Below are 26,403 nucleotides of genomic sequence, written 5' to 3' on the forward strand. Positions count from 1 at the left end.
TTTGGGCCCAGACACCCAGCCAGTTTTTAACCCAGCAAAGTGTACACCCGTCCAAGCCTTGAGCCGCCATCTTCTTCAGGAGAATGCATGAAATCCCACCATCTGATCAGAAACATTCACTCTGCAGTTTCTCAATTGCTATTTTTCAGTGTGGGACTCTTAGGACGTCTGTTTTGAGTCCAACGTTAAAATGACCTGAGCTTACTGAGCTCCAGTAGAGATCAGTGAGACAGAAATGTAATCACTGTTCCCAAATGATGGCTGCCTATATATATTTGTTTAAATTATACATTTTATTTTATTTTATTTTATTTTATTTTATTTTATTTTATTTTATTTTATTATTTTTTTATTATTTTATTTTATGGAGGACCATTATGTAGAAAACAAAGAATTGAATATATCATTCTTCAGAATTGTACAATAGCCTATGGCTAAGCTGTACACTTTTTTCTTTTTCTTTTTTTTTTTTTTTTTTTTTTTTTTTGCCTTTGGTACAAAGAAACGAGAAAACAGTGGTTTTCTATGATATCTTTACATGTTTTTTGAAGATATTTAGGTATGTAATAAAGATTTTACTAGTAGCCTTACCATTGTTTTTACAAATCCCCAAATCTGTAAACTCAAGGAGCAGATGATCACTCCCACAATTTGTTCCATTCTTGTTTATTTAATGTATGTTTTCCATTGTTATTCATTCACTTAAAGAAACCTGCCTGTCATGTCCACAGAAATAAACAGAAAGCCATTATATTCTTGGTTTCTCAAAAGCCTTCCACAGGTCTGTATCAGATCCTCATACTAATGGCCCCAAATTTACCTTACGTGTTTTGTCTGATCATTTTTTACTCAAATAAGTTGTCCAGAATTCTTTCCTTTCACTAAGAATCCAGGTAGCATCTCCATATGTATTCTGTGTACATCTTACAATGGTCTCATATATTTGAAAGAAATTATTTATTTTTTAGCTTTTGAAATCTCTTGCAGTTAAAACATTTGTCTGTGCCTTAGTGTCTGCTCAAGCAAAGTGATAATGAGAATTCATACTTCTCCACACTTAAATAGCATAATATGTACCTGTACTGACGGCTTACTAAACTTTTCCAAATACATATTTCTGTATACATACAGTAGTGGGAAAAAAGTAATTTGACAACGTATAAATATAATTTAAATAATATAAAATTAAAATGTAAATGTTTTTAGAACTCCTCATTAACTGTGTTGGGAAATATACAAATTGTCCTAAAGCTTTCACTTTATTTTATAAAAAAAAATTCATCAAAAATAAGAAAATGTTTTTGGCATCTTTCATAGCCATTTCTGTACAAAACTGTTGAGTTTGGAGTGGCCATCTACTTTTCTAGACAAGGGAATATTACCTGCAATCATTCTAATCATATCAGGGAGTGGTGTTTCAGGACTTATCTAGCCCTTTGCTGGCCAGGTGAGATTAACTTCTATACCAGGAATGCTTGCTGTTGCTAACTGTTCTGATTTGACCAATATCTTTGACAAAAAAGACACCATTGTCATCTGAGAACAGGAATTGGATAACCTTCTCTGTCTGAGCCCAGGAAATAGAGTCCTTGCAATAGAAAATGAGATGAGGTATCAGTAATGTTATTATACCAAGCACGTACTTAGCTCCAAAATAGATATTGTAAGTCAAACAGAGAGTTTCATCAGATTCATTACCAGTCCTGTTTTTGCTGATTGCTCTTTAACAATCTCTACCCAAAGCCCTATTATCTCAATGAAACAGTATGCTCTTGTTTGCAAAGCAAGTTCTCTAAATAGTAATAGCTGCAAGAAATACTGCAGTGAAAGCTGGATCTATAAAGCCATTAATTGAACTACCTTTGGGGCACAACAAATGATGTTTCAGTCAGAACTTGCCAAAGTCTTTCCCTGGGTTGACCTAAAAGTAGGATGCAAGTATCCTATAAGATAAGGTGTTTACCTGAATCAAAATAATGCATCCAATCTACTCTGAAGTTAATATAATTATCAGTTTCAATCAGCAACTACAGTATGTGTGGACTTCTAATACTCAGAAAATTTGAAATATTCAAGGAACTGGTATTACAGATCAAATATGCTATTAAGTTGTGAAATAGGAACCACTTAAAATTGAGATGAGTGCATGTCTAAACTACTGTCTGATTTAACTTAAAGATTTTACTGTTGCTTGTTTTTTCTGCATCTGATTTCTTCCCAAAAGAGGAGAATACGTAACTTCCTGTGCAGCTTTTAGCTGTTACATAGACCAGAAGTTTAATTTCCATTGTTAGAGGAGTTTGAGGACTTCAGTTGAGACTAACATTCTGAGAAAGTACAGAAACTGTGATGATACGATACGATACGATACGATACGATACGATACGATACGATGCGATGCGATGCGATGCGATGCGATGCGATACGATACGATACGATACGATACGATACGATACGATACGATACGATACGATACGATACGATACGATACGATACGATACGATACGATACGATACGATACGATACGATACGATACGATACGATACGATGTAATAAAAGTAGTGGTTGACCAAGAGTAGTGAGTCCCCATGTATGTCAGTTCCTACATTGGTAGGAAAATGCAAGCTATGGGTACTGATTGAATTTAGGTGATGAGAAACACTTGGCATAAATTGAATGAATATTCCTTATGCCTCATCTCATTTTTAAGGGCCAAGTACCCCAAACAGCAGACCTCTACATTATTATGTTGGCTTGGGAGATAAATCCTGAATATATATTTGATGCTCTTTTGAATCCGTAAGCTATAGTCTGTATGTTGCTCACCTGCCTGAGAGCAAATTGGTGTGGGTACAAGAGCCCTAGAGCTGCTTTTTTCCCCTCTTGATAGTCCCACAGCAATGTGCATCACATTCCATGTGACTTTTTTGGTCATATAATCGTAGAATTATGGAATTATAGAATCATAGAATAGTTTAGGTTGGAAGGGACCTTAAAGATCATCTAATTTCAACCTCCTGCCATGGGTAGGGACACCTCCCACTACACCAGGTTGCTCAAAGCCCCATCCAACCTGGCCTTGAACACCTCCAGGGATGGGGCATCTCCAGCTTCTCTGGGAAACTGTTCCAGTACCTCACTACCCTCTCAGTAAAGAATTCCTTTCTAATATCTAATCTAAAACCACACTCTTTTTAGTTTAATACCATTGTCCCTCGTTCTGTCACTACACTCCCTGATAAACCCCATCGTTTCTTAGGTATTGAAAGGCTGCTATAAAGGTCACTCACAAACCTTCTCTTCTCTAGGCTAAATAACCCCAACTTTCTCAGGTTTTCTTCATAGGAGAGGTGCTCCAGCCATCTTATCGTCTTTGTGGCCATCCTTTGGATCCACTTGAACAGATCCACATCTTTAATATGCTGTGTGCCCCAGAGATGAATGCATTACTCCACGTTTCTCCAAGTGGGGTGTCATGATAGGAAAAGGGAAGAATCACCTCCTTCAACCTGTTAGCTAGACTTAACATGGAATCACAGAATCATTAAGGTTGGAAAAGACGTCCAAGATCATTTGGTCCAACCATACCCCTACTACTAATGTCACCCACTAGACTATGTCCAACCTTTCCTTAAACAACCCCAAAAACAGTGACTCCACCACCTCCCTGGGCAACCTATTCCAGTGCCTGACTATGCTTTCCGAGAAGAAATGTCTCCTAATTTCCAACCTGAACCTCTCCTGGACATACTTTGTGGAGAACAGAACTGCTTTCCCCTTTTTCAGAGGAAAATTATTTCACATTTGTCATGTTGCGGAGTCTAAGACTTGGATAGCCCATCCAAGATGGTCCTCCCATGCAAATGTTCCATAGCACCATGAGTCTTATCTAATATTCTAGTAGTGGTAGCTAATTATTTTAGGAACTTTGGAGTATCTGATGTATGTAATTGGATAAATAGAGTTCAAATATGCTTTAAACTGAGATTTCCAAATCAAAGAGCCTTTTGCTGACCTTTTAAGAGGCTTGAACCCATTCAGAGCTTGCATTTATTATAGAATCCCTTGGCTCTGTTTCTACAAGTGCTTACCTCTACAGGAGCATTTTCAAATGATGAAAAAGGCTTCTGGAAGGCTTCCTCTTATTCCAATTAGAATCTGCCAGTTTTGAAATAAATAACTGGTCACACCTTTTTGAACACTGTTGCTAAATTGTATCTTTACTTTGAAAGGTTTTGGTAGGTGCCAGAGGTTCCCACAACAGTAAACTTGCAGGGCGAGCAAAATCTGCTCAGTGTCTACAGAGAAGTACCTTTTCATCCTCATCTTCTATACAGCTCAGTCCCTGCCTTTCTGTGAGCTTTTAGTAATTGGAAAACATAGGAGTCTCAGGGTGTTACACACAGCGGTGTGTAGGGCTAAGGATAAGCACAATCAATCAGTGACAGTCACCAGCATCAGGACGGCAGGAGTCCAGACTTACTATACATCTGCTATGTTTAATGAAGCACGTTTCTCCCTAATCAATAGTTTATTGTATAACTGTATCAAAGCCTGCATCTAACTTACATTTGGACCTTTTCCTCACGTCAATAAAATATTTTTATCCAAGGATTTCAAGAGGAACATAATCAAATCCTTGAGATGGAAAGCATCAAGGTTACTCATCACTGAGGAAGTCACAATACTCGGTAAATTATAATTGGCTTCTCCTGAGTGGTAACGTAAGAAGCAGAAAGGTTTTTTAAAGAACATAATGTGTTACCATTATACTCTTCCTTTTTATGGAACTTATCATTGCATCTCAGTACATTACGGTACCTGTTCACACTAAATCTGTCTCTTTTACATTCCGTGTAACTTCATTTTACCTATTATCAAAGGGAAATAATAGAATTTTCCCCATGGCCAGATGATGAGAATGGATGATGAGGCTCTTACTCAAACATGTAAGAATGTGAGCATTGTGCTAATGCCTAAATGAAATATTTGATGAAGAAAATGGTGCATACTCGAGGACTTATACAAAGTAATCCTGAGTGGTATGTCTGGATTTGTGGAAAATAAGAACATAAATATATAAGTAAATTAAAATGTTAAATTTTGCCATGTGGTGTATTATTCTTGATGTCAAATATTCTTTTGTCTGTACCGCATTTTTGGAATAAACATTAGAGAAAAATCTGAGTCCATTAGAAAACGTGTGCAGAGTAAGTTGCAAAATTTACATTTTCAGCATCAGTTGCAGCTTTTTGTCTCTTGGCAATGCCAAAGTCAGTATAGAAATTGTCACCCAAGAGTTTATAATTTTCCCTGATTGCTACTTCTTCCTCTACCTTCTTAAATTTCAAATTTGTCAGTCTTTTTTTTTTTTTTTTAGCTTACTCTATAATATACTGTTTACTTAGTTCCCTATATTCCAAGAAAAATAAGAAAACTGTGTTAAAAACTAATGACGTTTAATATAGTCTATTTTCACCTCATGGGAAAAGGCATGAGATGAGAGCAGATAATCAGATCCTTAATTTATTTAACTAAATGACAGACATCTATTACCAGTATTTCTCTAGAATATCATGATTTTTCTTATATTTTTCAAAAGTGTTTGTCTTAAAACCTCTATTTGTTTTAAAATCTGTGTGTTTTTATAGTGTTGAAATTATCTCTGTTTTGTGTTACAAGTTAGAAAAAATAGTCTATAGTCTTCACTAAAAAATCACATACCTGAATCATTCAGTGGTGCCTAGAAATCGTTATGAAGGTTACATAGGGGGATTACATAGGGGATTCATCACAGGTATTAGTTTAGTTTAGACTCCTGATATGTATTCTAGCTACTTTTTAAAAAGCTTTGCAATGGTCTAGACTTCAGAAATTTTATCTAGTGTACTGAGAAAAGTCAGTACACTATGTATTTCAAAGCTGTAAAATACTTGACACAAAATAACAGATTCCATGGATAGCTATTCTAAAAGCCTCTTTCCTTAAATAAACTCATACCAAGGAGGAATCGTAGTGGTACTCTCCAGCAGAATGAACTGCTGACATGAGGATTTCCCACCTTATGGAATTTAAGCCAAGTTTGTTTCTCTTCATCTTTCTTTAAGCCTGTTTTTTTTTAAAAAAAAAAGTTTTTCAACGTAGTCTGGTTAGAAGTTATTTAACTTTTTATATATAAAATATATCATTTCATTGGAGAGAACATGCTATATTGGAAAATAATTACAGCTAAAGCTACATTTTTTTCCAGTGGTAAAAAATGCTTTTTTTAATTAACTAGCTGAATAGGTTATTGATCTATGGCCTGTCATCTATTACCTCTTCTCTCCTTACATGGAGAAAAGCCTGAAAAATATTTGGAACAGAAATAGTTTTTGGATTTATTGTTTTTATTTAGCTCTCCCACCTATTTCTTGTAGCTTGAGGCAGCTTGGACTTGGAATAATTTTGTATGTGGCTGAGCTGTAAGTGTTGTAATACTTTTTCAGCTTTTTTCTCACTCTATATTGGTGGTGCAGGGGGCAAATCCTTTATAAATTATCTAAATACCTGTGAGAAATGTCCTTTGGCTGAAGCCTAAAAGTCCTCTGATTTGCTTAATGTAGTATTTCCAGATTCATTTTTCACATTATCAATGCTGTGATAATGGTAAAAGAAAGAAAAGTTTAAAATGGGTTGAAAGTGTGGAAGGTGGAGCTGGGCTAGAATTGTGAGAAAGAGACTAAGAGAATGAGGTCAAAAACTAGCAAGCAGGTGAGGGAGAAAGTAATATGATAGTGTGAAAGGAGGAGCCTGAGCCTACGATCAGAGGAGGAAAAGAATGAACCCAAGAAAGAAAAACTATTAAAAAGAAGGAAGACATTATTGAAAATGCAAACAAATATAAATCTCCCTTTGTCCCGTCAATGGGCTTAGAAGTGTTGCATTCTGTGTGAAGTATAACGCTGATAGAATAAATCTTGAGATATGACCATAAGGTTTGTTTTTTGAGCATTTGTGTGTAAAACTATTTTTCATGATTTTTAGAAGTACAAAAAGTATTTCAGCACAAGCAATACAAATACACTTCCTTTTAAGATAATGAATATTGTATTTTTCCCTTAAAAACAAGAAAACAAACAAACAAAAAAATTACTAATTTTTTCTTGAAAGCTACAATTTATTAAAGAAAAATGTTCTTGATATAAGTGAAGAATTCACAAAAAATTAAATGCATTAGTGTGGGTATCTTTATAAATAGAGGTTAGGCAGACAGCTCTGGACATTTTCAGTTTCTGAAATGAACAAAAGAGAAATATGGCAACAATACTAAAATGCACATACTTCTTGCTTCTTCTCCTCAGACTGGAATGGGACATCTACGTGTTACAAAAGAAGGCCTTCGTCTAGAAGGGGAATCAGAATTCTTATTCCCTCTTTATGCCAAAGAAATACATTCTAGAGTGGTAAGCAATTAATCTTACAAAAATACTGAAATAAAATTAATGCACTTATGAGCAGTTGAATTTAGGTTAAGTCTCAACACCTGTCAGGGGGAAAAATATATATATACGTATAATGTAAATATATGGATATGTATTTTTATACATGTTATGCACTCACAGTTTTGCATGTGTGTAATATTTTTGTAGATATATAAATATTGTATTGAAGTATGCAAGAATATAATAAATATTTTACAAGCAGGGTCGTTAGGTCAATGTTCAGATACTATAACATTTTTCTTTTAGGCATATGCTTACAAATTGCTTAAAAACGAATTAAGAAAGATGATGTGCATAAGCAATGCTTTTAAGAATGTATAGAAAGTTTTTAATTATTTTTATTTAGAATATTTTTATGTATGCTTCCCTGTGAAATTGCTTGTTTTGTTTATTCATACATTACAGAATTTATAAGCTTACAGAACTGTGTAGATATCTCTAAAATTAGTGGATGCTGTAGGAAAAGTTATAATTTCTATATTAAGTTCAGTTTTTATCACTCTAGGACAGCAGAATTAAGTGCATGACACCTTTATATATGTGTATGTAAAACCAACAAGACTTAATGGAAATATTTCAGATTGAATTTTATGTATACCAAAAATTTTATTACTATTATTGAGGTTAAAAAAAATGGTCAAAGGAAGTATTTCATAAGCAGTTTAACTTTAAAACAACAGTAATAGTATGCATAGTATGGAATAGTAGGTATAGTATGGAAGATTTCTATTAAAGTACTGAGTTTTGATGAAGATAGAATCTGAATTGGTTTTGAATTATGCAGGTGAATTCTGAAGCAGGTGGATTTTTATTATTATTTTTTTTTGAGCAATATCTGTTTCTTGTCAACAAAAAAAAAATAGTTTTTGGAGCTATCTTCTGTCATACAAACTCACAAAATATTTTATGAGCAGTATCATCAACCAATTGGACATTTCACAGGATGAAGCACTACTCAATGAGAGTAAAAGCCAGCTTTGACTCTTTCATTACTTCATAATCATCCTTACTACTTCAATAGAAAGAATAGCCAGGTATTAGACTTTTCTGAAACTAAAGAAAAAGTTAGCATTTGTATTGCTATGGCAAAAGAAAAGGTAAATAAATTTATCAGATAACATGGTTGACATAGGATTTAGGATTAGGTAATTAAAATGTTCAGTGACTGAAATTCAAGCAATGCCAACATACTTTATTAAGACTTTCTTCTTTCTTTCTGCAGTAATTTTTTCCAGTAGCAGGAACAGCTCTTATTTAGACACAGAGATGCTGTTACTAAAACTGTAGTTTCATTTTATTTCTTATGCTGTGTTCTTTTCTGCCCCATAGGCAGTGTAAACAGTATTTATGTGCTAAAATTGAATTTCTCTTGATTTTTTATTATCTGATAAAACATGTAACTTTTTAAAAGCAACATAGCTAATACTTAGTAGCTCACTGCACAGAAAAATAGGTATGCAATGTTCAGCTACCCTTTGTACTTTTTTAAAATATTCCTCTTAATACCTTTAGTACCATATAGGAAGGAAGATGTGTGGTGGCATCTAATATACACCCATCTATCTAATGACCCATTGTGATCATTAGTAGCATGTATTAATTAGAGCCTTGAGGCTGCTGGATGGCTCTGCCCCCTATGAACTGATCATTCATCAGGGTTTTGTTTATTTGTTTCCATGCTTGTTTTTGAAACATTTGAACTCTATTGAATATAAGCCTCTAGAGAGGTTTAATTGCCTGTAGCTTGATCTCCTGAGTGTCATTCAATATATTTACTCTCATAAAATTGCTTATTTGTTATGACTTCTTTTTCTAAGTTTGCCTGTTAGAGAATTAGGCTATCACAGCAGCTTTCTTCCTTGCCTTAAGTGTTTTCTGCTTGTAGTCTCCTAACAGCTTTTCTCACCTAATGAGGCCTCCAAAGTGCTAAGAAAATATATAGCAGAAAATCTACTCGCTGTGTATCATCTCTGGAGCCTATTACAACTTTATGCTTTTGTTATGCCAACACAGAGTTGTGGGCAATACCATTGCATTTTAGCTTATACATATTCATAACAAGATAAAAGTTGAGCATTTAGAAATATGTTACTAGGCTTTAATTAGTCAACAACACATGTGGCAGCTGCAGATTTAGAATATAGTTTATTCACACTTCAAATTAACATTACAAATCAGTAAATTATATTTGAAATCAACCAATAGCAGTCAAAATAAGTTTACCAGGGATGCCCAGATTTGTGGGTCATTTAGAACACGCACTTAAATGTAATGTATTTATCTGATCTTCATTGACTGTTATAAGTCAACAATAACAATTTATAATTTCTATCTGATGTAATTTATAAAATGATATTCATTTATGTTGCTTATTTAATGACTTCTTTTGAGATAGCCTATCTTTCTACTTGTAAGACATCCATTTTAACAAAAATGTGTAAGTCATATTCCAAACTGTTTATTGCTTTTACCACAGTTTCTAGGAAAGTGTTTATAGCAAAAATCTTTGTATAAAATATATTCAAAATTCTCAGGTTAACTTGTATATTAGATTACAATGCGAACGTGATTTGGGAGTGATTTTCAGGGATTAGCCTTTCAACATGCTGGCTTGAGTCCAGAAGAGGTACCAGATGCAATATATTTGAAAGAGGCTGGTATTTTACAGTATTCAAATAGTTAGAAACTAGGGATGAGAATCCCCTCTGAGGTCACAAACAGACAGCTTTCTAATACTCTCTTTGTATCACATATTTCCTGATAATTTGGCCATTGCCTTGTAGGAAGCCTCAATTTATGTATAGAAAAGTAATTAATCTAATACTAAAGCATTTTTCTTTTTAAAAGATTAACAACCATATTCAATGGGCCAGTAACATAGATTTTGGCCACTTGAAATATTCTCTATAATTAGTTTCATATTTTAAATCTGATATACTTGAAATAATCAAAGGTATTTGCCCAAATTATTTGATGACACCTGTGGATGGTTTTGTAACTGCAGAGCTCTTTCAGTGACTGAGTTAATATATACCCCAGACCAAATTTTGAAAATTATTTACAGTTCTAAGTATTCAACTGAATCTACTGTTTTTTCTCCATACTTCAGGACTCATCACTGCTTCTCCAGTCTACTCACAATGTGACTGTGAATGCTCGCAATTCAAATGGAGAAGTTACAGGCAGATTAAACGTGGGTAAGTCTAAGTAATATTTCCTTATTCACTGTTTTTGGATTTAATAAATATTTCTAAGGAGCTTGGAGAATACAAAAAGTTAAATGTGATTTTTTTATACTGTTACGGCCACATTTAGATAGTGCAGCTGCCACTTAATAAATAGCAACAGTATATTTCCATTTCTCACTTAAGCATTAATTATGTAAATATTTAAAGCACTTCTTTATTGCAGAGTTATGCAGGAAAGGTCACTAATTAATCCCAATTTGGTCTTTAAATGTTTTCTCTCTTTTTTTTTTTTTTTGGTCATTCAAGCTAATTATAAGGATCTGAATCATTCCTCTTAAAAATGCTCATAAATATTTATCAAATCACAGTAGTGGAACTCATATCTCATTTTGATAATAATGAAGGGTTTGAAATGTACAGTACTTTTAGTTTCATATTATTGATACTGCCATTAAGCTACTTTGCAATAGGTAACAATACAGTGACCACATGACCAAAACAGTACGTATTACATGGTTAAAATTTCCATTATGTGTAACATATGCTATTGATTTTGTCTGCTTGTGGATTCCCATCATGGGACCAGATATACTCTTGTGCTGTAGTCAGGTCCCCATCCTGCCTGATGAGAAGTTCTCAGGAGGCCCTTTGGGAAGGGTGAACCACAGAACAGATCATTTATCACCACATTAATTTGTCCAACCTGATTCCTGCCCAATTTGAGAAACTTAGAAGTAAAATCATGTCAGACAGTAACCTGAAAGCCTGATGAATTGTTTGACAGGCTGTGTCCAGCCTGCATTACCTAGAACTGCTAATAGGAAAGGTGTGTTGTACATATGTTCATGAATACTGAGCCCTGAATTGAGTTTAGACACTAGTCAGATGAGTGACCCCATCATTAATTGGTGGTTTTGCATGAAAATGAAAAGAAATGCTCAGATTTCTGCTGAACTCAATTCTGTTATCATATTTTAGTATATTCACAATGCGCTTATGGGACTATGTCCCTATGGAAATAAGGCACCTCCTTATTTCAAGCCAGAAACATGACATACTGGCAGGAGTAAGGTGCATCACTTCAGACAGACGTTTCTGCATGAAGACTTAAGAAGCATTGTGGGGGAAAAAATATAGGCACTGAAGAGTGTTGTAACTGCATTGCTCATTTAGTGTTTGGCACCTGTACTGTAATTGACATCCTTAAATGATCTCTATCTGAGATAGTCATCCATAGTTTATCTTTCTTCTTAATGAAGAGGCTGCAATGCTGAAAGTAGTTAAATTACATATTTTACTGAAAGGAGAGGTATTTTAATTATTGTGCCAGCCAAAAGAAAAAAAAAAAAAAAGCTCAGACCTCTCTCTTTTAATTTCCTCTTTTCGCCTTCCCAGTCACCACAGAGGCTTTCTTCTGAGAGCATTAACAAAGAATGGTATGGAGAACGCATGGGAATGTGCCTTCTTAAATACACAGAAAGTTAAACGTATCTGTTCTGTAGAGTTAGAGATATCTGGATCAAAGAGGACTTGTAAACCAAAGACTTGATTGACTGGGAATGGTCAATACGAACCAATATCATATAGGGACTGTGTTATTTAGAGGGGAATGTTCTGCTGGATAGAAGCAGACTTGGCCATAATGACTGATTTATAGCAAGTACTATCCATATTTAGTATTTTCCTTCCTTAATGGTAGTTTAATTCTGTTTCTCTGATTTTAATCACCTGGTTCTTCTGGCCTCATTCCCATTAATGTGCAAGTCAGTATTGTTACATCTTATGATCTTTAACCCATTCCCAAAGGAAAACCCAATACTTCATGTTGTCCAGACAGGCTTTATCTGGCTTAGGCAATATGTGAGGAAACTATGAGGAAGGAGGAGAGTTTAGAGTGGAAGACCTGCATCCCAAGCCTCTTAAAAGTGGTCTGTGTTTTAAAGCAACTCAGATTCAACACTGAAGGGGGAAGTTCTGACAGCACTTTGGCTTGCTCTTTTAAAACTACTACAAAAATATTTAAGAGGGTGTGATAATGATTTGAGCATGGGAAAATCAGAACTACATCAAGAGTAAGTGCTGAAAATGCATTTACATATTACTTAAAATACATTCATGTCTAAGTAATCTCTGTTTGCCAGTTCTATTTATTCAATTCATTAATAATTGGTCTTAAATGATGTCTGGGATAATTGGTAGCATTGTAAATACTAACATGAAATATTACTAATATTAAACAATACTAATTTTAGACTAATAAAGTGTTGAAAGACCAGTAAAAATTAATTGAGTAAAGAACTCTGTTAATACCTAAAGATATGGCCAAGCAACAGTGACTGGGGCAAGTTACAATTTATTGGATTAAATGACCATCTATAAATTGTTTGATATTTTTAGTCATCCTTAGCTGGTCAAAATACATGCAAGATGATGTTCTCTTATAAAAAAGAGTGAAAAACGCTTTGGGTAATAGTATGGGTAATTTACTTCATATGCACAAGACATTGCTAAAGAATTAATGCCTTTCACAGTTGCCAGCATGCTGAAGTTACCTCTTAATACTCAGTTCACCTTATAAATATGAATAGTTGCCATTGTGATGTGGTATATAGATAAATTAAAGATTATTTCAAAGATGACAATATAATATAGTGTCACTCATAAGATCATAATGAAAACACATTTTAACTTACGGAAGACTGTGATTTAAGTGATCTGTTAAAATATTTTAATAACTTATTAAGAGTGATTCAAATACCCAGTCTTCAATAGAAGTAATTCGCAAGAGGGATGTGAAACAAGTCTTCACCTGAGGAGTTTCTATGGAATTTGTCACATGAGGATAACAGGCATGTATTATTCAAGAATGAACGAAGTTTCTCTCATGAATTACAGCTATGCTAAAATATCTTCAAATGTGAGCAACTTTTACCATTAACGCTCTTGTTTTAAAGTTGCTACATGCTCTTAAGTTTACCTGCATGCCATACCTCTTGGAGAAGTTTTGTGAACACTGTAGTTCTTTATAAAAACTTTATGTAGAGCTTGCTGTGTTTTGGACTGTGTTCCATAATCACACTGCTTTCAGAAGCCTTTATGAATGCAGATACATTAACTGTCTGTCAAGAAGATAATATTTTCAATGCAATAGGGATTGTAACTAAAAAAAATCACCACTTCTGTGCTTTACTCTTGTCTTCAGTATCCCTCTGGATGGCAGAGATACCCCATTTTGTCCGAGGTGCTCATTAAAATCATTTAAAACTCACAGAATTACACAGAATCGCAGAATCATTTAGGTTGGAAGAAACCTTCAAGATCACCTAGTCCAGCCTCTGACCTAACACTAAACAGTCCTCCACTAAACCATATCACCAAGCACTATAGAAGGAAGGAAGGAGGGAAGGAGGGAAGGAGGGAAGGAGGGAAGGAGGGAAGGAAGGAAGGAAGGAAGGAAGGAAGGAAGGAAGGAAGGAAGGAAGGAAGGAAGGAAGGAAGGAAGGAAGGAAGGAAGGAAGGAAGGAAGGAACAAAAACTAATTACTAAATTAAATTTAAAAAAAAAAAAAAAAAAAAAAAAAGGAAATGGGACATTTAGTTCAGAGAATGTGGGGAGATTATTTCTTTTGGAACAATTATGGGAGAAATGGGGCTTAGAAGAAGGATGTTGACCAACAGAGAGAAAGGAAAGAATCTAAGCAAGGCACATGTTTGTGAAGGTATAGGATTGATAGTCAGTCAGAGGGAATTAAGAAAGCAATAGAGAGAGATGCCTTATAGACAAGTCAAGGACGTCCACAAAATAGATGGTAACTTTTTTTCATTAGTATATATATCTTTAACATCATGAATAAGCTTCAAAAGTTCTCATTATCACAGCTCGTTTATCAGCCTTAAAAACTGAAATATCCTGAACTTTCTTTGATAATCCAAGCAGTTGAAGAAGGCTGCTAACCATCATCTCTAAGACCTCCATTCTCATCACTTCAAAGCCTTATTCAATCCTAAAATAAAAATGTAGCACCTTTGATTCTATCAAAACTCTTCTTTATAATAAAGGAAAATAGTGTAAAAAATGAGCAAACTTTTTCAATAATGAATTTTAGCATGTATAATATATATTTAAAATGTATAGCCTATAGAATTGATGATCAAGTATTTAAGAGCAACATTTGTATCAAATAGTAAATGATGCTGCAGTTAAGTAAAGATATGCTTACATATACAGCCCACTAGCAGATTAATACAATAGTCATAATTTTGCGGTGGCATTGCAATATATTAGGAGCTGAATATGAAGAAAGTGGCTGAAGAGCAGCATGCTTTCCAACTCATCTTTAATTAAAAGTATGGCCAGTTTTTGAAAAGATTTATTTTTCAAATATCATATAAGGAGGCTTCAGGCTCCAAAAGACTGAATTTTGATGGCTTTTTTCAGGGTTAATGACACAAGGGAAAGGAGCTTCCAAAGTCTTTCAGAGCCTGTGAGAACAGATTCGAGTACAGTGGACTACTGGTCCTTCTCCTAGTTCAATTATTTACACCAAGTAACGGTGACATCAGTAGCTTCAGGTGAGGAGTTCACTTTAAAGTAAACTAGAGAGAATTTATTTAGATACCTGTGTTATGAAGCTGTTTTACACTTTGAAACATGGAATCAGTACCACTCAGAAAGCATGGGAATATGGTAAATGTCAAAATGGTTTATGCAGTCTGAAAACAAAATTACAGTCAAAATTCTGCCTATTGACTATTTTCATGTCCATCACATTCTAAGAAGCTCTTAAATGAGAGCCATCTTACCTCTTTTTTTTCAGAGAGGAGCAACATTCTGAGGAAGCAGATAAGTGTTAGTACCTAATATATTTCTTCATTAGCATTAATTGCCATCTGTAAACTACTACTTTCCAACGTCAAACCATTACTGTTCTTCTTATCAGCATTTTGATATTTCATTCTCAAGTGATAGTGTTTTTTTCGTTAGAGACATAATAGGAAGAAAACAGTGTTAATGAAGCATGATGTATGTAAGAAGAGTTTGGTGGTGTTTTTACAGGGAAAACCCTGAAGCCAGTTTTATAAACTTGACTTAATTAATAGCATTGTAAAATCATTTAGCTTTTCCTTCTTCACTTTTCCCAGAAGGCTTTCATTAAAAACTTCATTTTTGTCCAAATAAGTTCTTTCTTATCTTTAAGATAAAAGCCAGAACATATTTCTTGAAGATCTTTGTACTGCAGGAAGATGATTATTTGCACAACTTTAATTGCTGTCCAGCTGGGTTATAAGAAGGAAAGATACAACATAGGAGTAATTAATAGAAAGATAAATTGCAAATTTAACTGAAGCATTTTTAAGGTGATTAAGTCTTCCTATGATCAAGAACTTATATTATTTGTTCCAAAAGGATGAAAGTAGTGATTTTCACCCCCAGGGATATAAGAGTTTAGCTACCAATGAATCTGATCATATCAAGGCATACATTCTAGTTTTATTTAAAAGTAAAGCTTAGTTGACTCAGGCAAAATTTAGGCAATGACAGGTGGCTGCTAAATTTTTTTCTGATTTCCTGTTTTAATCCATGGCAGATGTGTTTCTGTTCTAAATTAAATGCATACGCTATTAGACATTTGTGACAACATTTTGTATTTAAATGGGTGTAACTTTGAAAAGTATTTTAAAAATAACAGGAAATAGTAAGTGGTAATCAATATGTATTTAAGGGATAGTTAGCTAATCGTATCACCATGAAAACTTTATTGTGAAAATACAAATTTGGTCATCACAGCCACGGTTTAATATTTAAACTCAAATGAACAGTATCTTCTTCTGCCAAAAATATCATTGATAGATAGTACTATGTATATAGCAGATTCACATGTTGGTCCCAAATATGATAGTCTTTATAAAGAAATATGTGAAGATGTTCAGAATCAGCAACGCTGACTTAAACCAGACTATAAAAGTCCTCTACAAATTAATCAAGTAGTTAGGTGCATTGCTAACTTGCTTAAATATGCCAACATCACCGTAAAGGAGAAATTTAACCTGTCCATGGGGATTTGAGTCCAGTGCTGTCGTATCTGTTTTAATTGTGTCTAGAAGAGAAAAGTAGTATGCATGTAAGTAAACCTGGCTTAGCTCTGAAAAGAAACTAACATCTGGGAAATCATTTTTATGTGAAATATTATATAGAAAAAGAACTAGGTTGTGGATACCAAGCTCTTACCAGAGTGCAATTACTCATCTGAGTAGCTCCCCCATCCACTAACCCCTTTATTTCAATGGGAGTAAGGAATTCAAAATAGTTGAAGAAAAAGGAATTATAAAATCCTTCTCGACTTTTGCAGTCTTCAGTAAATTTACAGTCCCAAACAACATATTTTGGTTCATATTTTGTAGTGAGCATTAACACAAATCTTGGGAGCAAAATTTGAAGGTAATAACACCAAAAGTAAGGAATTAGTTCTTGTACCTTCTTCCTTTAAAGTAATAAAGAATGAATTATTGAAATTGGTTAACACTAGATGACTTCATAAAGGTTAACTTAAAATGGCTGAAATTTATTATGACTAAAATCTATTATATAATTTGGATAATTAAGTACATCCAAGCTATTCATATAAAGTATAACAGTACTTTCTTCTTAATGCTAACTATCTTTCGGCAGTAGTAGCTCTGTAGGAAAAGAACCCTCCCATCCTGGTGAACTACTTGAACATGTGTCTGTAGCGTACCCTTGTGGCAGTAAGGGCTAATAGCATTTTGGGTTGTATTATCCCGCTCCTGGGAGTTTACATCTGGATCTGGAATATGGCATTAAAATTCACCCCCTCCTATCAGCCTCCTATCAGCCAAATTGGGGAGACTCCCACGGGGAGTCTCACATTAACGTGATCAGGCACTGGGAGCACATGAAATATAAGAAGCTGAAGAGGGTGCATTTTTTAAGCTACAGAAAAGAGGGCTTAAGGTGGGCTTCTCATTCCTGCTAGGGTGTAGCTGTACTCTTCTCAGAAACACATAGAAAAATGCACAGAAAAAGGGCAAGAGGCAACAGTTGTGACATGGCAAAATGTAACTGGATGGAAGTGGGGGAAATACCACTTTTAAAATGGCTAAGCACTGGAACAGGTTGCTCGGGGAGACTGCTGACTCCCTGTACTTAAAGATGTTATAATTCCACCTGAAAAAGACCCTGAGCACCTTCAGCTAACTTCCGACCAAGCTGGTCCTGCTATAAGTAGGCAGTTATATGAGGTGACCTGCAGATGTGCCTTCTGACTTAGATTCTTCTATGGTTCTGTCTTGTCCAGTCTTTGGCTGGCACTCGTCAAGGGTTCAGGTCACTTACAGATCCCAGGACAGATCTCCAAGCCCTTCTAGTCTTAGATACTGCAGGTCAGCTAAAATAAGCTGAAGACTAGGCACCAAAGTATACATAATGGCACAAAACAGCTATGCTTAGGCAATTGAGTCATGTCCCGCCTCTTTAACTGGTTTCACATTGAGTCTTCTGCCCAGATCCAGTAGGCATTTGTAAAATGTTCCTAAAATGTAGGTCTGGGGTCAATCTTATGAAAATAAACCCATATCTTCTTTTTTTTTAAAAAAAATAATAATGAGAGTAAGAAGAGGTAATACAATTATCCATTAAACATAAGATATTATTAAACAGAAGTATTCTTTAATAATATTAAAGAATAAAGGACTTACTAAAATTAAACTATCAAGTATTCTTTGTAAAGTAGGATAAAGTGTTCACTGAGGAATGAGAGGCTCAGAAAAGGTGACACCATAGCCTTTTGGTCAAGTAACTGTGTGAGGAACATGATTGTCTATTCCTGCTATGGTTTCTACAAGCAATGATCATTTTTAAAATCAAGCATTTCATGTTTTTATTTTTTAATATTTATAGACACTATTTTATAAAGATAATGCTCAGATGTATAAAAACATTTAGTTAGCAAAATCATGCAGAGAGTGGACGACAGGTTGACCATGAGCCAGCAGTGTGCCCTCGTGGCCAAGAAGGCCAATGGGATCCTGGCGTGCTTTAAAAGGAGTGTGGCCAGCAGGTCAAGGGCGGTGATCCTCCCCCTCTACTCTGCTGTGGTCAGGCCTCATCTGGAATATTGTGTCCAGTTCTGGGCACCCCATTACAAAAAAAGACAGGGATCACCTAGAAAGAGTCCAGCGGAGTGTCACAAAGATGATACTGGGCCTGGAGCATCTTCCCTATGAGAAATGACTGGGGGACCTGGGCCTGTTCAGCGTGGAGAAAAGAAGACTGAGAGGGGATCTTGTCAATGTTTACAAATATCTTAAGTGTTGGAGACAGAGGGATTGGGCCAACCTCTTTTCAGTGGTTTGTGGGGACAGGACAAGGGGCAGTGGCCACAAGATAGAGCACAAGAAGTTCCGCACCAACATGAGAAAGAACTTCTTCACGGTGAATGTGACGGAGCACTGGGACAGGCTGCCCAGGGAGGTTGTGGAGTCTCCTTCTCTGGAGATATTCAAGGCCCGTCTGGACACCTGCCTAAGCAACCTGCTCTAGGAAACCTGCTTTGGCAGGAGGGATGGACCCAATGATCTCTTGAGGTCCCTTCCAACCCCTACACTTCTGTGATTCTCTGAAAAGCATTGCCACCTAAGCACCTAATACAAGATTGGGTTGCTGGTGTAATTTATTATCAGTGTCTGCATTGATTGTTCAGTACTAGATTTTCAAAGATCTCTAGACTTGTGTTCAACTGTAGGGAACAACAATGTATAAGAAGTGCTGACAATAGCGCATCTTTACTTTGGCCTGCAAAGGCACAGACTGTTGCATCCATTACATAAAAGGAGAACTGAGAAGAAAAAAAAAAAAAAAAAAAGAAAAAAAAAAAGGAAAGAGGAGCAGCCAGAGATGTCAGAGATGTTTTTAAAGGTGATGAGGGATATATGATATGGAGATAAAGCATATATATGCAATGTGCTTTATACACTTTGTAATAATACATTTGTTCTAATAAGAGATGAGCCAGCACTTCTATACAATTCCATATGAAAATCTGATTAATTTTATGCTTCTAAAAGTAATGGCTTTACATTTATTGGTATTGTATTACTCATAGAACTAGAACTGAATCTGTAGGAGTATTACATTTTTAATACACTTTTAATGAGAACTTATTTTAAGTAAGGTGCTTTAATATAATAAAAAAATAACTAAAAAAAAAATGAAATTGCATAGCAGTACCCCAAAGTACTCAGGATTTTGGCTTATATTCAAAACTTCAATGATTCTAGCTAGTAGGAGAAGAGGGAAGCATACAGACTGGGTGACAGCCATAAGGAATAAAAAAATGATGGATGGTAGAAGAGCCTAAGAAAAGAAAAGATCTGAAATTAAATAACTTAAGTGATCAAAATTCTTTTCTTCTGAAAGATCGAAAGACATACTAGAAGAGCTTAATACTTGGCAGAAGTTTGAAGACTTTGCCTATATGTTACCAATGTGACTGATGTTAAGTCTTTGTGTGTACATATGAGACAGCAGACCCTATTTTTGACAAAAATATTCTTCTTTTGGATAAAAGATTCTTCACCATTTTGTCCTACATTTGTATTGGACTGGAACTCAAAGATCTGGTAACAGTAGAAGGGAAGTAACTACTGAACTGGAAACACTCAACAAAAGACTTTGCCTCTGTGGAAAGCTACCTAGGGCAATCAAGAGTGAGGAAGGGAAACAAAAAGGGAGACTGCTTAGCAGCGTGCCTATTTGCAGGGATTTATGGCAAAACACTACAGGAAACATTGGAAGATCACACACCTTAGAAGAAATACATTTATTAAAGGGCAACAGGTCAATTGTTTTTAAAACCATTTTTCATCATTTAAACTGTCATCCTCAGTGTCAAGAGCTATGTGATGTGATGTGATGTGATGTGATGTGATGTGATGTGATGTGATGTGATGTGATGTGATGTGATGATCACATCTGAGGTCTGCATCAGAACTGCACATTGTTAAAGGAGGAAGTATAAAGAAACAATGGACAAATATTAGTCATCCTAATTAACAAGAATAACCTATTGACCTGGAAATTCTTGTGGCACCTCTTGCAGAAATGGGGAAACAGTTCAAAAGTTCTTTATAACCTATGTTCTGTCATGTTACATTTTTGACTGTAGGATTTTATCAGGAAGCACAATTATATAGTATTAACTGACTTACATGTAGTTAGGATACTATGGTGCTAAACAAAATACATTTAGGAAGCAGGAGATTAAAGTTTCAGATATTGAATTAGGCTGCTGTGTATGAGCTGAAAATGAATCATGATACAATTATTGTTATTGCAGTATAGCTGCTGCATGTGTATTGCAACATACAGCTGGGAGAAATTAATGGCTACTTTTGTTTGCGTAAATGTATTTCCATTTCTTTAAAAGCCTATTTTTGTTTTTTGAAATTTGTTCCACACATGAGCTGTCTCATCTCTAACACAAATGAAACATGCTTGAATTAATTTACCCTGGCATTCCATCTAAAGACTTGAAATAAGTCTTTTTTTTTTTTTTTTTTTTTCCATACCATTCTTTGATAATGGGGATTATCCATGGGACAGTCCTCATCCAACTTTACAGGGGCATTTGTGTTGACAAAACCATGAACCTAAAGGTTTTTGTTAAAGATTTAGTCAAGTGTGCAAGGACCAGAATTTATCAGGAGATAAATACAGATGCAAAGCCAGCTTAAGCAAGTCTATGAGTTGGTGTTTCAGACAGCCACCAGTTAAGACCCCTTTGAAAAATATATAATGTACAGTGACTACTTTCAGTGCTTGTTGTGTTTTTTTTTTCTTATTTAAGTTCAGCTTTAAAATGTAATGGGAATAGTTTACTATGCACCTATCTTAGATACTACCTAGCTGCCCCTCCACATGCTTAAATTCATTGTTCAGATTCTTGTAACTTGATCAGAAGAAAAAAGATAAGAGCAATAGGCACCAATACAACTCTTAAGCAATAAAATCCCTGGATGCTTTAATGAGTAATTCACTGCATGATTAACATGTGAACGTGTTTTACAGGTAGAGATAGTTTATGCCTACATTATCAACTAAAACAGGCCAGGACCCACAGTCTGCCCCTGGGGCCGATGGCAAGTCACAACTCTCATTATACAGCTAAACCCACTTTCCTCCAGAGCTGGAGAGCTTCATCCATCCTGCCTGTGAGGAACAGCACCCGTCTATGCATTGTCAGCAAGTCACTGTGTAACACAGGTCTAGACTTTGCCAAGGATCATGCTACTAGAGTAGCAGAAATTGGCAGTGTCTCCTCTGCCTTGGCTTTTCTCTAATTTATTGGCATAGATGTACTCATTAGTTTGTTAGAACTTACAGCTCATCCAGGATGAGCACTTCTCTACACATGCTGTTATTCCTCTTGTTCCTCTTCTAAGTAGATTTTTCTCTGTTTTTCCCACATCTCATTATTTTAGAGTAGTACTCCTTCAGTTCCTACTGCTAAAGATATATTGCTTTGCCCAGAATAATTAGATATTAATTGAGTAGAAGAGAAGAGGAGAGCCCAGGAATATTATTATTTGGTGTAATGATAAAAGAAATGAAAAAAAAAAAAAAAGAAAAAGAAAAAAAAAAAAAAAAGAGCTGGGAGTGGAAAGACAGAATCCCAACCTTTTTCCTATTATTGTTGGAACTGTGGTCACTGTATACATGGGCCAGATTAATTAAAATAGTAAATACTGCAGCCACAGTTGTATCAGTATGATGTTCATTATGGACACTGTGCCTGAAAATTGCATTAAATAGATAGGACAGCAGACAAAGTCAGTCTGCAAAGCATATGTTTATGTCAACTATACCTTTTACTCTGGTTAGGTGAGAGAAATCAGAATTCAGTCCAAGGTATGTAAATGCTATATAATATATATGTATTCATCCTAAATTCAAATAGTTAAAACAGCTCCTCCATCTTATAACTTCTTTCTTGTGTCATGTCACATCTCTCTGCAAATTAATCTGCATTCCATAACAATCCAATTAACAAAAAAGATGTCAATTTTCTAGCAACATGCAGGTGTACAAATTAAATTAATCGATTAATTCTGTTTGAGCTAGTTCTTTCCTATTCCTGTTAGGAGAGACATGAAAAATCTTCCTTTGACAAGATTGCTTGTGAAATAGACTCAGCGAATTAGCAAATCAATAAGATAAATGTACTCATAGACGAGATCAAGTTAGGTCTGGTGCAAATCATGCCACACTTCTTCAGTTCTTTCAAATCTACTTTTTTCTTTCCCTGGTGATTTATAAGCAGTGAAAACTTCTGTATCTACCAAGGTGCTGAAAAGGAAAGAGCAGAAGTACCACTATTCCAGCCAGCAATTTATTTTCAAGGCTAATTGCCCTTGTACTAAGGAAATCAGTAGATGGCATTCCCTCTAAACGTACAGTGTCTTCATCGTACTAAAGTATTTTCCAGTGATCATGTGTAAATACTTAACAAAGAAATATAACTTAATACTATACATGTCTGATCTGTTGTTTTTTTTAGAGATATTCCTGCACATTTTTTGCAGGCTTACATAATAGTTCTAATACAATTACAGCAGTTTCTAATGAGTATTTTAAAGATTACCCGTACTATAAAACTTTACAGGTTAGAACTGAATCTGTGGAAGGCCTTGAGCACCTACTTTACTCTAAATTACATATGCCTAAAATGTAAATTTTCAGGATCCTCACTCAGCTATTAATTGTTTTAGGCAATAAATATTCTATGGCAATATAACTATATTTGCTTCTGGCATGCCAGACCTCCAAAATATTGACAATACTGAAAAGAAAAATACTTAACCTTGCCAGAGCCTTACAGAATCAGCATTCACATTTCTATCTCATCTGCTGAGTCTAGTCTAGTAGATGTTGTAATTGCATGCTTCTTAGAATGAGCTTGGACAATGAGCAGGATCAGAAGACATGGTGTTAAGTGCAGCTTTTCTCTATCAGTTCTGCAGCCAGCATATTGACCACAGAAACTGGACTCATGTGTTTCTTTCCTATGGAGGAAGCAAAGGCTCAAAAAATACCGTCTTTTCTATACTGTATACAACATCTATAACAAAAGTGAGAATTGCTCCTAAACCCATCCCACCAAAAAGATGTGCCTCAATGTGCCTGAATCGCCCAACCTGAATCATGTCAAGCCTCAAGAGAGGCTTTGATTTGTGTATCCCATAATAGTCATGCTAAACACTGTAATTGTGGTGTTGGATGAAAGAAAGGAAGAAAAGAGGAACCAGACATTGCAGCACCAATTAAAGATAATAATTGCCAGTTTACTTAGGCCTTTGAACAAAGGATCTACCCACACTACATAAATGATCAGTAACTACATTACTCCCCACTGGACAGGATCATGAGTAATAAAACAACCAATATTTTTTAGGAAAGCATTGATAGGGAACCATCCTTGTTTCATTTACCTGGAACTCCTTTGTTTGGTTGTTTGTTTTCCAAAAAAAAAAAAAAAAAAAAAAAAAAAAGGACTCTGAGTAACACCTTTTCTCTGAACAAAGATATTTTCTGTATTTTTGTGATACACTTCTCAGAAATCAAGCCATGTGCTTTGGAGGAGCTGTTGAGAAGAGCCAGAGATCAGTAAGATTGTGCCTGAGTACAGCAGAGTACAATGTATGAATTCAGCCCTCTATCCTGACCATTTTCAAGTTGAGTCAGTATTGTTTTTTATTGGTTTACGTTCTTATGGCCTGTATAATCCTTTCTATGCATTGTTAAGTGATTAAAAGTAATTGTTTGCATCTACTGAATGAAGCAGTAACAATTTATGTAGGACCTTATGGTATGTATCTCTTGCATCAGCTGCCATGGAAATTATAAGAAATGTCTGAATTTATTTCATTGCTATATTAATCAGCTACCTAATGCCATTTTAACCTAAGATCTGTCAAAAGCTCCTGGTTCCTTTGAGAATTACTACCCAGAAGGTATTTAATGTCCATGTTCCTGCAGGGAAATGAAACATCTCAGTGCTTGTCGGTCCTCTGGATGTTCTGTGAATTCCCTTAATTAAAAAACGGAATCTTAAGCACTTTGACCATTATCTATAATTTTAATTCTGAACATAAAATTAGATGACTCTATCAAACAGATACTCAAACTTATATGATGTGAATTTTTAATTGATCTAATTGTTTAAAATGAGGAACGTTAAGGGCTTGGCATATATTTACTGAAAAAGAAAACTGTAGAACAGAATTTTTTACTGAATTTTGGATCTGCTGATATGCAAAGACTCATGTACACGATATTAATTTCTGGAGTTCCAGATCCAATTGAAAATACTCCCTCAGCTTTTTAAAAATCATCTAAGAACATGATCAGTGATATTTGTTAGATATGTGGAGCTAAACTGGCATTTGTTATGGAGAACTGAGGATCCAGGCCTTACAGGGGATTTTAAAGCATTTGAGCCTCTCTAATCAAAAGGGATGATGCTGCAAAGACTCTGATAATTAATTTTTATGTTAAAAAAAAAAAAAAAAAAAAGGAAGACCTTATGCATTCATATAGATCAAGGAATCTTAGCAACTTCAGCACCAAGAATGTGAATGTTTGTCTTGATCTTGATTTGTGAGGGATTTCCTAAATTCCCTCTTGGAAACCCAACTTGAAAGCATGACTCCAGGCACAGTTTTGAACAACGGACCAGAACATGTAAATACACTTAGCCAATTTCAGTACTTCTAGGGCCACTGTCCTTGGAATATCTGCTTCATGATCTTTAATGTACTTAGTGAGTCACTAATGTACTTTAGTGAGTCACTAAATTAAGATCATAGTTTGAATGGTTAGCAATTTACACAGAAAGCTGAAGAAGGCTCATGTAATTATTCCATTATTCTGCTTGTGTTTTGCAGGTCCTAAAATGGTAGAATTTCATGGTCAGCAATTTCAGATCAACTCAAAGGATGGCAAGCCACTTTTTACAGTGGATGAAAATGAGGTTGTAATTGGCACAGATAAACTTCGAGTCACAGGTTTGTAAAGTTTAAGAAATGTGCAACTGATTGTCGCAAGAAAAACACAATAAAATGGCATTTTAAATAAACCATTGTGAAAAATGCTGGGTTTACCTCATTAGAAAATAGATATCTGAAGGTATTGTGACCTTTTTCAGTAAATAATCATAAAAAGTGTTAACAAAAAAGTAATAATATGTATGTATAAATACATATGCATTTTGTATGTATGTATTTTACTTAAAACAAATACAAGTAGTGATTGGAGCTGTATTTGTATGGGTTTTCTTTTTTTTAATTACTTAAAATTTCTGGTGCCTACTGTTAATTGAAGGTGGAAAAGTCTTACATATTTCTATTTGAGAAACCAGTTGTGTTAAGGTTTATTGGTGAAAACTTAATTTGTGAAAATTAATGTTTATTTGTGAAAACTTTTTAGACTCTGATATTTTATATGACTTTTTCTTTCAAAGTGAAATCCAATGTATTTCTGCTCTATGTGTAGCACATATGCCATGGGATGGTATTTATAGTGTATTTAAAATGTCATCTGTCAGAAGACAAGTTTGCTTTAGGCTATTTCTGCAAATCACCAAAGTACTCATTTACAAAGTAAGATGTCAAAGTTATCACATGAAAAGCTGTTTCCTTTTATATGACCTGATAAAG

General features: G+C 34.9%; 1 protein-coding gene across 8 annotated transcripts in view; it reads left to right on the forward strand.

Moving 5' to 3' along the window:
* The window catches only part of SGCG (sarcoglycan gamma), a 134,690-nt gene that overhangs the window by 79,817 nt on the left and 28,470 nt on the right, over nucleotides 1-26,403 (forward strand). For all 8 annotated transcript variants that reach the window (XM_084497309.1, XM_084497310.1, XM_084497305.1 and 5 more), the window contains 3 exons: nucleotides 7,344-7,445; nucleotides 10,594-10,681; nucleotides 25,633-25,752. In XM_084497309.1, the coding sequence (XP_084353435.1) occupies nucleotides 7,344-7,445; nucleotides 10,594-10,681; nucleotides 25,633-25,752 (310 nt within the window). The remainder of the gene's footprint in view (nucleotides 1-7,343; nucleotides 7,446-10,593; nucleotides 10,682-25,632; nucleotides 25,753-26,403) is intronic.

The sequence above is a fragment of the Aythya ferina genome, assembly GCF_964211825.1.
Source record: "Aythya ferina genome assembly, chromosome: 1".
Taxonomy (NCBI): Eukaryota; Metazoa; Chordata; class Aves; order Anseriformes; family Anatidae; genus Aythya; species Aythya ferina.